This window comes from Falco punctatus (assembly GCF_963210335.1).
Source record: "Falco punctatus genome assembly, chromosome: 3".
Classification (NCBI taxonomy): domain Eukaryota; kingdom Metazoa; phylum Chordata; class Aves; order Falconiformes; family Falconidae; genus Falco; species Falco punctatus.
In genome coordinates, this window is record NC_137582.1 from 72,812,289 (window position 1) to 72,824,907 (window position 12,619).

At 41.8% G+C, this 12,619-nt stretch overlaps 1 protein-coding gene across 1 annotated transcript in view; it reads right to left on the reverse strand.

Annotated features, from left to right (window-relative positions):
• GALNT12 (polypeptide N-acetylgalactosaminyltransferase 12) overlaps nucleotides 1-12,619 on the reverse strand; it is a 55,464-nt gene that overhangs the window by 16,049 nt on the left and 26,796 nt on the right. The window contains exons 7-8 of the mRNA XM_080378607.1: nucleotides 5,984-6,160; nucleotides 3,222-3,353 (exon numbers count right to left, since the gene is read on the reverse strand). Coding sequence (XP_080234733.1) covers nucleotides 3,222-3,353; nucleotides 5,984-6,160 — 309 coding nt within the window. The remainder of the gene's footprint in view (nucleotides 1-3,221; nucleotides 3,354-5,983; nucleotides 6,161-12,619) is intronic.

The window sequence follows — 12,619 nt, forward strand, 5'->3', positions numbered from 1 at the left end:
AACTAATTCAGTCAGTCACAGATGCCTTTAAGGATAGGTGGTGAAAAGAGCCATTGGCTAGATCGTCACAACAGACATGTATCAGCTTAGTTGCTTCACATTCAGCTGGAAGAAAGATCAGCTACAAACTGTTTGAAAAGAACAAAGAAAAACTTCTTGTATCAAAACACAATATGGTCTCACTGCCAAGTGATCAAACATAGAAAAGGAGAGAGAAAATCCTGACTTTTGTGTCAACACTGTCTTTTAAAAGCAATTTGGATGCCAAGTTCAAAGCCAAATTCACTGACCGACCATAATCTTTATCCGCAGATATGCACCCTGAACGCCAGCAATACCTACTACACCTTTGAGGGGAAAGGAACCCTGACTACCCCTATGCTTTGCAGCCATGCATTTCCATAGTCACCACTAACATGACAAGATCACAGGGCTGCCCAGTTCCTCTGTCTTCACCCAGCTGCACAATGCAGCAATGTCAGGGTACTAATACTGAACACACAAGATGGCTCAAAGTTCCTCCTAAAGGTGCCCACACCGTCCCTTCCAAGGGCAGCTAAGATTTTTCAGCAGACGTAGTCTGGGGTATCTAGGTGGGCAGTCTGCACAGACCTGGGGTTCAAGTCCCTTTAAGATGTCACACTTCTGCTGCAGAAGTACAGTATACACTTTGCCGGTAAGTGCATGCTCAAGGAAGGCCAAATCAGATGCTATGCCACAAAAAGACAGACATTAGTACTCTACACAAGAACCTAAAAGGGATTATCATTGGCCTTTCCAGAAATGCTGATGTATTATTATTTTAACCCACTAAATGCCTACCAGCTTTGCTCCCTCCCACCCCCCAAATAAATTACTAAAGCCAAAAGGGTTAGTTCGTGTCCCACACAAAGTTCCAAAGCTGCATGTAGCCCAAGGACAAGAAAGAAGTTATTTCCCTTATCTCTATGCCTCAGGCAGTTTATAAGAATGCAACCATAGCTCAAGCAAAAATATTCAAAATTCAGTATACTTAAATAAAGTTTTAGGCCGCTAACTTTTTAGACAGCCAAGCTTAGTATAGATATTTTTATCTACATAGCAAGACAAAAAAAAATAGCACGTGTGTCTATTTGTCAGTGCATGGCACTGAAGGCTGCTCAGTTCTTGCATTTATTTCAATAACATATGGCTGACCTATGGGTAATCTTAGAAAGATTTTCAACTTCAGCGTAAAGATTTTCAAGGGAGGCAGAAATCCCCATATTCCTTTGCATCTCTTTGAACAATTAAATAGCCTCACACTAAACCGAGCTGTTAGCAAAGCCAACACTTTTAAACACAGTATTTTTGTGAACCAGAAAAGCACTACACAGCTAAGGCAAGAGTAAAGAACACGATCAATGATTCATTGAAGTTAGCAGATGGGACTCAATATCCACAAATCAGTCGAATCAGTAGGTGTCATTTTTGCACTGTCACTTTCTCAGAGTATAACTGTACTTTAATCACATTTTGAATTCCTCCTGCCAAAAAAAGGTGTATTCTTATGCCTACGAGTAGATGACAACCTTTAAGAATTGTTTTTAGAGAGATACATAGAGCACACCTAAATAACACCATAGATCCCTCAAGCAGCTCTGAACAAGGAGTATTTCTAGGTATTGTCAACACCTTTCCTAAGGATGACACGTGCAGTTACACTGTGAAAGAAACTGCACAAATCCCTTCTCCTCCCCAGGAGGCTGAAGCACCATCACTGCCACCAGTCCAGGCTTTCTTTTGGAGGGCGAAGGATGGAGGTGGAGGGGATGATAAGGTTACTGAAATGCTCCTAGAAGGTAAGTCTGGTAACATCTTACTGCTTCAACTGTCTCTGACCTTGTCAGTTAGCAATCCAGCACAAAACAACAAAAAAAAACCCAACAAACCAAAGCTGTACTGGGGTCTGTTCAAGGTACTGGGTAATGGTGGTTGTTACCTTTCATGCCGGTGATCACAGAGAGACGCCAGCTCAGGTGCAAGCTCCAAGATAACTGGAGGAGGGTGACTACTCTCTCAGAGGCTCCCAAGGGCTTTGCTGCCAACTGATGCACTCCCTATGGGAGCTCCTACAGCTCCCCCCAGGAAATACAGTTCCCCATGGGAGACCGCAGCATCTCCACATCAGGATCTTTCCATTCAGTGGGTAACAAAGCTGTTAGGGAAGACTGTGGGGAGACTTGGTTCCTGTACGTTTTGTATGCCCACAGGGATCAGGATTTTTTCCTCCACTGAAGGCAATTCTACAGAGACTGATTAACTGAATCACAGATGGCAGCAAGACAAGACTGTTGTGATACAGGCTGGATGCAAAGCAGCTGTGTGGGAATGCAGCTCAGCCAGATCTGCAGAGTGATCGAGTTACCAGCAAAAGTACTTCTAAGTTGCATTGTACTGGTAATCAGGAAGGTATTTCATACATCCTTGCCTGGCAAAAAGGTGCAGTCTGGTCTTCCTAATAAGATAGGCAGCAGATATTTGCTGATTTTTCAGAGGAAGCAGGTATTTGCTGCATCATCTCCACCTTCGTCCTTTCCAAATGAGACTACAGTAATGTGATATACATGGAGCTATAAATATACAAATATTTATTTGTAAGCTGCAATTAGCATAGAAAGTTGTTGACTCTTAAAAAAAGGAGAAGAGGATTCTGATACTGAACGAACAAAAATTGCTTGTGAACCTGTGCTGCTCTAAATGGACCTCCAGATTAAAAATTAACAGGTTGGTTTTGACATACAGAATCCTGTATGATCTGGGAGCACACAACACCAGCTCTCTCTCCCATCATCACAGCATCATAGTTTTCATCAGATAAAATGTGGAAAGACATGCTTCAAAGCACACACTATTTGCAAGTCGACGACTAAAAACTAAAGCACTTTGGTGTTCTCTTTTTTTGCTATGCAACATTTCAAGAAATAAAAAAGTCATCCTTTGCTGCCTTTAACACTCCCAAGATGTCACTTGGAAGGTGTAATTCACAGCAGCTTTGCCTGTTCTCCTACCCTCTCACAGAACTCCTTCATAAACAGCATCCCCTAGAATAAAGAGTCTAATAGAAAGCACATTTTAAAGGCTACCAATTCTAACTGAATTCTACCAAAATCCCAGCATGATTTTGGCAGAAAAACACCTTCATACTGAGTCAGTGGGAAAGCTCAGAACCACAAGGACGCCCCTCCTCAGCAGCCACGTACCATTCCGAAGAAGCCTGGTCTGTCCTCAGGTACATGAAGCTCTGGGTACACGTTCTCCAAGAACCATTTGAAGTCCTTACATTTCAGCTTCTCCCGAAGGAGTCTCCTTTCTGTCACATCTCCATATGGTTCCTGAAAGGAAAAAAAAAGAAAAAAAAATTTAAAAAACCCCAACCAGAACAGATGCTCTCTTCTAAATTATCTATATACATTATTAGGAACCGTATGCTTAAGTGAGGAGTAGGACTTCCAGCCAGGAAAATCCCCATGTTTGGGTGCTGGATTTGATTTCATTATCCTGACGTTTGTTAGATGTTGACAAAAAAGAACTGGAACGGTGCACGTAAAACTTCTAAATATGCTAGAAGACAGTTCATCTGAGAAAACTCCCCGAATCTGCAAGTAAGGAAGCCCTTGAACACAGATTGCTGGGAACTGAGGTGTATTGGAAAATAAAACTTCCTTTAGCTGGATAATTGAAAAACTCAAAAGCAGTGAATGAATCTTGAGAATTTTAAATTAATCTACCATCTATTTGCAAATTACCTGTACAGACAGTTTTACACTTAACTGATGAAATTCATAAAATCTGCTAATGTTTCCTTTGAAATTCATAGTTTTAGGGGGTGGGGAATATGAAATATTAAAACTCCAGAGAAAAGCTTTCATTGCAGACTTCCCTGTCTATAGATCGGAGCAGAGTTCACATCTTTTTATGTCTGTCTTCAAAAATCTATCTTTATATTGACTAGGGACTTCAGTCAGGCATGAGATACCACTTGCAGCCCCCAGATTTTTGCAGGTTACTTGACACACTCTTTCATCAAACCACAAATATATTTGCATTTCTCAAAGCTGTGGAAATATCACTGAAAACACAAAGAGGATGTAAAATAGAGACAGAGGTGCCTGCCTGAATAAACAAACAGCATGACATATTAGCTCTGAGGTCCGAACATTAATCTTGAAGTGAAACTCCACAGAACCAAATACTGCAGCCATAGCATCAATCATTTTTCCATTATGCTACGGAACTGAATATTTGGGTTAGATGAAGTAAAAGTGTCTGAACTCAAATGCTGCAACAAGTGGTGTACAGAGTACTATGGAAACCACAGCGCACTGGTGGCAGCTTTGATACATACAGAAAAACGGCGTGTCTCAGCTTACATCCCCTGTGTTACAATAAGCCAATGTGCAAAACTTCCCATACTAACACACATATATCCTTTCAGGTTAAAGTCCTGTCATTATAGATATCAGCTGCCCAGAACTTTACAAGAAAAACTGTCAGCATTTATTGCTGTTTTCTCTTTGCACATGACAAACAGAATCAGCCTGGCGTTGCCTGTGAGCTCCTGCCTTCGGACACACAAAACCTGTATTTCTCTGAAAGTCAGACTCTAATAATAAAACCTAAACGGATTTTATGATGTTAAAGTAAAACAATTATTACAAATGCATGGACTATAATAATCCATTTACCCAATTTAATCCAAAGGAACACGAGATGGAAACTAACTAAATTCAGCTTCCCCTGTGCCCTCCAGAGTATCTTTTAAAAGCCTAATGGTTTCCAGAGCACTTTTTCCCCTGGCATGTCTATGGGGGTAGGCCACTCAAAGGTGTGGGGAGCTCCCTGTCCCCCTGCCTGGTCCCCAAGCTCTGGTCCAGCACCGCCAGAGGTAGATGCTCAGCAGCCCACTTCTCCCCATGCACAAAATCAGAAAGCCACTTGCAAAACTTCCCGTGCAGAGAGAAGTGCCTGGGGAGACTGCGCACTCCCAGAAACAAGCAACAGCAGAGATTTCTTTCTTTTAGGCCTGAATTTTGGGCTTCGTGCCAGAGGTACATTTAAGTCATTTCTAGACACTGTGAGGATTTTTCAGTATTATTGTCTTCCAGCCTACAGGCCCCTCACAATAAATATATCCAAGCTGTGAAATTGCACACTGCTTTGCTGTTTTAACCTACTCAGTTTTCACAGTATTTATCTCCTCAAAAATCTGGCAAACAAATTATCTTGTATTTTCTTTCTCATGGAAAATAAAAGTATTAACATTAAAAAAAACCCAAACAACAAAACCCAGAATTGATACTTCAAACATCTTATTAGCAACATTTTCATCTGAGTTCCTAGGACTGATTTTAATTAATTTAATCTTTGCAATATTGATTTTCTACATTTTTTTTTTTAATCAAACATTGTGCGGCACTAAATCAAACAGAAAAATTGATTTTGTCTTACATCAGTCCAAAGTTTTACTATTATCACAAGACAGGTAATTTTGATAAAGATTATTACCATGCTGTTCACTTAAGTATCTACTGACCATTGAAACTTATTGATTAGCATTCATTAATTGTGTTTTGTTCTGTAATTCTTTATTGATAGAATCCTGCATCAGCTGTTCCATAGAAGTGCACATTTTTGGCTGAACAGCTCCTCTTTACTTGGGTTACCTTGCTTAACTTTATTCCTTCATTTATTCACTCCTTTGTTTAATACTGACACAGATTTGGCTGCCTTCTAGTCTTAAAAAAAAATCTGATTTTTATAATTAAATTATTTTAAAACACCCATAAATTAAAAAAATACAATTAACTAGATATACACATTTATTCTATATTTGAGAAAAACTTTCAGAAGAAATAATAAGCAAACATAAAAAGCAATTAATGTTAAATATTAGCTTAATTAGTAGTTATTTCATTTAAATCAAATTCTACTGAAATTCCAAGAACAATGGACTTGAACTCACCAGGCGAGCATGTGGATTTCGGTGGTAATAAAGTTCTTTGTACTCATCCATCCACACTTCAGCTGCACGCACGCTGTTTGCCAAAGCTTTGGACCGTGAGTACGGAGCTTGTTTGGGGAAAACATGACCTACATGGGAGCAAGGGTGGATCTCAAGACTTCCTCCACACTGCCATATCTGAGCGAAGAATTGACATTGTGCATCATTAATTTGAATCTTTGCAAGCAGAAGGATATAATCATAATAAGACTTTGTAAATGTAATATCTTCTCAAGAATATCGCACCATACTACAAGCAACAGAATAATTTTGTGTCTCATTTGATGAATAAGCTGGATAAAATGACATCCTTGTGAACACAGAGCAAATCACTGGGACTAACAAGGAGATAACGCTATCTCTGGTTTTATCTGGTGTGCAATTATCCCTTTCTTAGCTTTACTTTCTCTGAAGGCATGATAAGAAGCGGTCCACAATATTTCTGCAAGTCTCACTGTGGTCTACAATTAAAGGTATACAGGCACTACTGAAAAAAAAGGGAGAGAGAGGCATGTTCCTTGTCTGCCTTAACCATGCGACTAGTCACCTTGGAAAGAAACCGATGACCAACAACTGATTGCTTACCAGAAATCTTTGCCCATATTCTACTGGAAAGTTGACAAAACTTTCATTGTTTTGTCATATCACTGGAGAATGATACCAAAGATGTGTTTCCATTTCTACGTTCACCATTTCAGAAGACAGGCCACAGGTGCTGGGTCGTAAAATAAAATTAACGTTTTTCATTGGAAAACTGACCTGAAAACCCAGACCCAAGGCATGAAAAGAAAAAGCGAAGTAATTCTCTGACTCGTGGTGGTCCAACCAACATTAGTGAAACAAGCTCCTCTATCTAAAGCAATATTCCTACTCGCTGTCAAGGGAAGTACTTGAACCCAAGCATGGAATTAGCAGAAGTCACTCTGCCCTTGTGCTCATCCTTGTGTCTTGGGCTCCCCAGGTCAGGAAACGTATGGCCCTCCAAATAAAGACCACAAATGACCACCAAGTGGATACATCAGCCTCAGCACTCCGCATATTTTTGAAATTAGACTCTTTTCCTTTGAAAATCATGGACTTTTGGCATGATCCATTCTGATCTCAGGTTTGAGGTAATGAAAGGAAAGCACAGACAGGTACTTCCTATTTAATACCGTGTGCGACCACAATGTGGCAGACACCCCGTTCCTGAAGGGTGCTTCAAACAAGGGTTGTGCAGTTTAGTCCAATGGGAGGAAAGGTAGGACACGTTGCTGCACTTGAACTAACTTGAGGCTGTCACCAATGGCTCCGATAAACTTTCTGTAAAAGATTTCTGAGAACTGGCACTCCAGCAAGCTAATTCTCCTCACGTATTCAACCGTGCATAAGTGGCACTTTGTAAATGGAGGACAAAGGAAATTAGCTGGGATATGTGTAAGGGCAGAGGTTTGCTCCCTGACAATCTTCTTGTATGACACACACATGAACACAGCAGGAGCAAAAGCTGTGAGTTGGCAAATAAAACTTTGGTACTTAACAATAACAAGACATCAGTGATGGGACATGTCCCATCTCTCTCCCTGGGACTTTTAGGGATCTAGAAAGTCACTACAGATGATGGCTTTCAGCATACATAAGATGGATGTTGTCTACAGACTGCTTTTTTTTGTTGTTGTTTTTTTTCCTTTAAAGTTACTTATGATTTCTCCCAAATTTCTTAATTTAGAAATCAATGAACATTGCCTCCACTGATTTGGTTTTGGATAATGATGTCAAACCTTCATGCGTGGCACAATACTGTGCTTGAAAAAAAAACCTGTAAACATTCTTAATATATAAGTTTACTTCTAAAACAGTTTCCTTAAAGGCATAAGGAATTCATCATTCAGCTACAGGAAGCACTGGACATCTTTACTTTCTGGACTTAAAACTTTAATTTCTTGCTTTTCATGTGAGGTATCTCTCCTTTTTTGTTGCTTTTTGTTGTCATATAAACAGAAAGATGCTTAAAGGAATTATACAAGAAATCTAGAATTATGTACTGATCTTTAAAACAATTTGCATATTTTCACATGTAAGTTATACTACTGCCATTTTGAAATTGCTATGAAACCAGCTATCCACTTTCGCTTTAAGTTCTCCCTTTTTGAGATTTGTTTCAAAACAATAGCTTCCTTACATCATTATTTCTATATCCAAAATTTTTTTAAGTTGAAATTTATCACACAAGATTTGTCAGCAACTATTAAGCACCATAAATTTAATTTATTAAAGTTTAACAGTTTCCGTGTTTTTTATATACCATATAAGCGTTTTTTTAATTGACCATTACTGTTTTGATCAGTCTTGTTTTTAAACAAGACATGAGGAATGGACCATAAAGACTACTTAAGTGAAAATGTACAGTTAAGAAGGAAGCACATTCTTCTACTTTTCCATGATAAAGTCTGATTTAAATGGAGTAAAACAGACGGACCGTACCTTTGCTAAACTGCTGACAAAGAGAAATCCACAGCAGCTGAATTTTCAATAATTAAAATTCTGAATTTCCCTAAAAAATAACTGTAGGTTGCTAAACAATGCTCATTAAATTCTGCTTTTCATTAAAACAGTTCAAAACTTCTCCTGTCTTCCTATTACAAAAAAAAAAATTAAATTTCAGCTAACCAATTCCTCAAAAGATTTATTTATTTTTATTTTGATGGAAAATTTTTGACCTCTTTATATAATCAGATACAAACGAACAGACATAAAATAAAGCAAGGAATTCAAAAGAGAAATTAAAGTTGATTATTAAATGCAAACTAAGTGACTCCGGAGAATATTCTTCTGTAGCAGAGAACCACATTAGATTTTCTTAATATTTTGCATGCTGACATGCATGAAAATACATTTCTTTACTAGGTCTGGCTACCTGGCAGTTCTCATTATAAAAGTGTATTCTATTCCTTCACCACAAGAAGAAAACAAGGTGACATTCCTTTCTACTTTCACTTTCATCTTGATGCATGCAGACTACCAGCATTTTTTTCTTTTCTTTTCAGAGACAGATAGTGGCGTTATGAAAAGCTACAGTAAATGTTCAGATCTCTCCTTGGGATCTCCATCCCTGCCAGGGTCTCTGGACAACTGACCTGATGCCGGGGCAATGTACAGTAAAGCTCTATAAGCTCTACCACCTGCATTCTAATGTTTTAGGACTCTCTGGAAGAATAAAAAATAATTAAAAAAAAAAAAAAAAGAAAAAGGATGCTATCCCCTGAACAAAGACAAACTGTGGAAAACACTCTGTTCCTGCCCCTTTCTCTGCTGCCGTTTTGCTTGCTGGCTGGTGGCTGCACCCCGCAGTGTGGTGCTCATGCATCATCTGCTGGGAGGGAGCTGGGTGGGCGGAGGGGCCTCCCCAGCCACATGAACCCATCCCAGCTGCTCCCACTGCAAGACAGATTTCCACATACATACAGGAAGAAACAATACAAAAAAAAAAAAAAAAAGATGAGAAAAGAGACGACTCCAAGCGATCAGAGGCATGTATCATCCGGGCTCACAGGTAGTAAGGTTTCCAACAGAAGAAAGGACTTAACAGTAAATAATTTTGCCTTTTTGCATGTGTGGTTTTCTCTCATGCCGCGATGGTGGGTTGAAGGACAGACTACAGGTGTATCAAGCATCGAACCCCAGGCACAAACTTATATTGCAGTGCCACTAGCAGGACCAAGAGCATGGGGCAGGGGGTGAGGGCGGAAAGCTGCATCCAGGTTCCCCTCATTCCATGTACAGGAGAGAGAAAATGAAAGGACGTGTTTTGCATCCCTCAGAAAGCGGAGTTTCAATGCCCATTATGCCCATGAAGTGAAATTTTACCCAGCCAAATAGCGTTAGGCAATCCAAAAAATCAAGGCACACAGACTCCATCCTGCATTCAGCACACAGCCTTCATCTCTCTTAGTCATCAGGCTTTTAGGTGCAGCTTTGTCCTTGTTGCACTTCTCAAAACCACAGGGAATTTCTTCAGCTTAGAAAAATCAAAGCATGAGAAAGAGGAGGCTTGAGGACAAGTCTCTTCATGTCATCGGGAGAGGGTGTTTTTTTTCAGAGATGAGAACAATAATTTACAGCGTTTTTCCGTATCCCTGCTCCTAATTTGCAGGTCTGGCAGGTCTAGAAATCACAGTGACAACAGAATTAACACGGATTTATCCCTCTTGACCTTCTTGAGCACTGTGGGCAGCCAGAACAACACAGTCAAACAACATCACAGCACTCTGCTCTCTTCCACAAAAATTGTCACTTGCAGGAAGCACAAGTACAGGGGCTCAAAATCAAATACAGGAAATCACGTTCTGTACAAACACCCAGATCCTACTGGCAATCTGCACTAGTAAAATTAACATGCCCGGGCATATTCACCGGCCATTGCACATTCTGCTCTGCCAAACTGCTGGCCTCCCAGAAGAGTCCTCGATCCACCTGCAGCCTGCAGGCACCCTACGCTGGCCGCTCTCCTTTCCTCATTTAAATGCTTCCCCCACCTGCCATGAGCCACCTCCCCGCTCTCAGCCCGGTGCAGGACAGCCTGCACGCTGGTGGCTGCCAGCCGATGGCCCTGAGCCCCCCGGGCTGGTGCACCCGCGTGCCCGCTCAGCCCCTGCGGGCACGGCAGCACGCCCGTGAGCAGCCCCCAGCACGCCGGCTGCAGGGGACTCTGCTGCTGCTCCTGCTGCGCTCCCCCTGCGCGCCAGCCAGCCTCTGATGCCTCCTCCGGCCCATGAGGCGGTCACATTTCTCCATGCTGAAGGAGTAAAGGCACTGCTCATACATGGTGCTGCACCCCATGGCGTCAAACACCTGGTTCAGGAGAACCGGTAACATCAAAAATGAGACCTGCTGCCAGAACCTGGTGGAGGTCAATGGCAATGACAGCCTGGGTCTAAAGCAGCAGCAGCCAGTGCAGGGCCAGTGTGTCATACAGGGCAGGGCTCAGGCTTGTCCTGTCTGCAAGGCTTCATCTCCCCAAAAGAGAGACATGAGGAACAGAAAGCCAAGAACTGCTTGTTCAAAGAGGGCCGTCCGAGTCTTTCTATAAGGAGTTGTAGAAAGCACCCACAATCCATCTCAGAGAGAAGAAAACCACCGCCATCTGCTACTTCCCACCGGTTAGGGGTCAACTATCTCGGTGTCACCAAATCTGTGGCAACCAGGGTGACAGAAGACTGCAGACATTTCAACAACATGAAGTAGATCCTGTCATATCCAGTTGCTTCAACTGTGGCTGTTGTTCCCAAGCTTGCTGCTTTGGGGTACAAAATTCTGCTAAGAGGCAGAGCACACAGTACTGCTTTCAAGAGCAGCATTCTCTCCAGCTCACGGGTTCTTAGTCCGGTTGCACGTGCACTAGCAGCACAAAGAAGTGCCTGCAAGAGCCGGTCTTGCTCAGGAGATGCACATATCCAACATGCTTGCCACAGTTACGCTACGTTTGTGGGAGACAGTGTCATGCTCTCCCATGTAGCCTGCTGCTAAACTGACACTCTCCTATCTACGCTTATTTGCTGCTGCAACAGCGTCACAGCTGAGAAAATAAGAGATGCAGCAAGCCCCAGTCAGCAAGCATCTGCACCCAAAAATGCACGATTTCCTCATTGTCATTACCCCTTCCAATCCCTCAGTAAGCAAGAAAACAATTTTCCCTTGCCAGAGTTAGCTGGGGAAGGCATCCGCCACCAGGCTGCTTTCCAGCTTAAACTGCCTTGGGTTGTGACTGATGAAGAGCACAATTATTTCTCTGGCCTCCAAGTATGAACCTCTATTGCTATTTCTGGCTCCCTGAGCAGCCTCTTAAAAAGAGGCATAACAGTAATTTCATCCAGAGCTATTCCACAGCTCCTGACCCCGTGACTAAGCAATTACCCCACGAAGAAATCCCTTCCCGTGGAAAGAGGGGACCCACTGCAACGCACACATCAACGTGGGCTACACCAGAACTGGAGTCAGCTGGGAGACTTCAGAAGCTCACAGAGCTGATGGAGGTGGGCGAGTTGCTTTGAGCTTCAGGTAGAGGGATGCTGAATTTACTGACCGAGACAAGTAGGCTGTGTGTTTGGACTTACGTGCCAGGAACTTTTCCCTGTGTGAGAAAGGAGGTGGTCATGAATTCAGATCAAACAGCATCTCCAGCTGAGAAATCCCCCTCCAGAAAGAAACCATGTCACCTCTAGGTCTGTGCTTATTATCCTCCCTGATCCTTTTCTTTCCTTATTTTTGTGCCCTTTTTGCTAGGATTTCTGCACTACAGGCAGTGGAAGACAGAAACAGCAGCCAAGAAGACTCCATGCTCCTCTGGTTAACAGGCAGACATCAAGTGAGAGTCTGCCACTGCCTCCTTTCTCAGGAACATGGGTTTTTTAACATTAAAATACTATTTATCCCTGAAGTCTTCTGTCACCTGGTTAAAAACACCAAAAAACAACCAAACAAAAAAATCAACCCTCCCGTCCCACAATCCAGTCACACAGAGAAATGCAAATATGACCATAAACCACACCTGACAATGAGTAGAAAAACACGGGAAATCCAGGATGATAAGTTGTGAACTCCTTGCAAGCCAAAAATGGC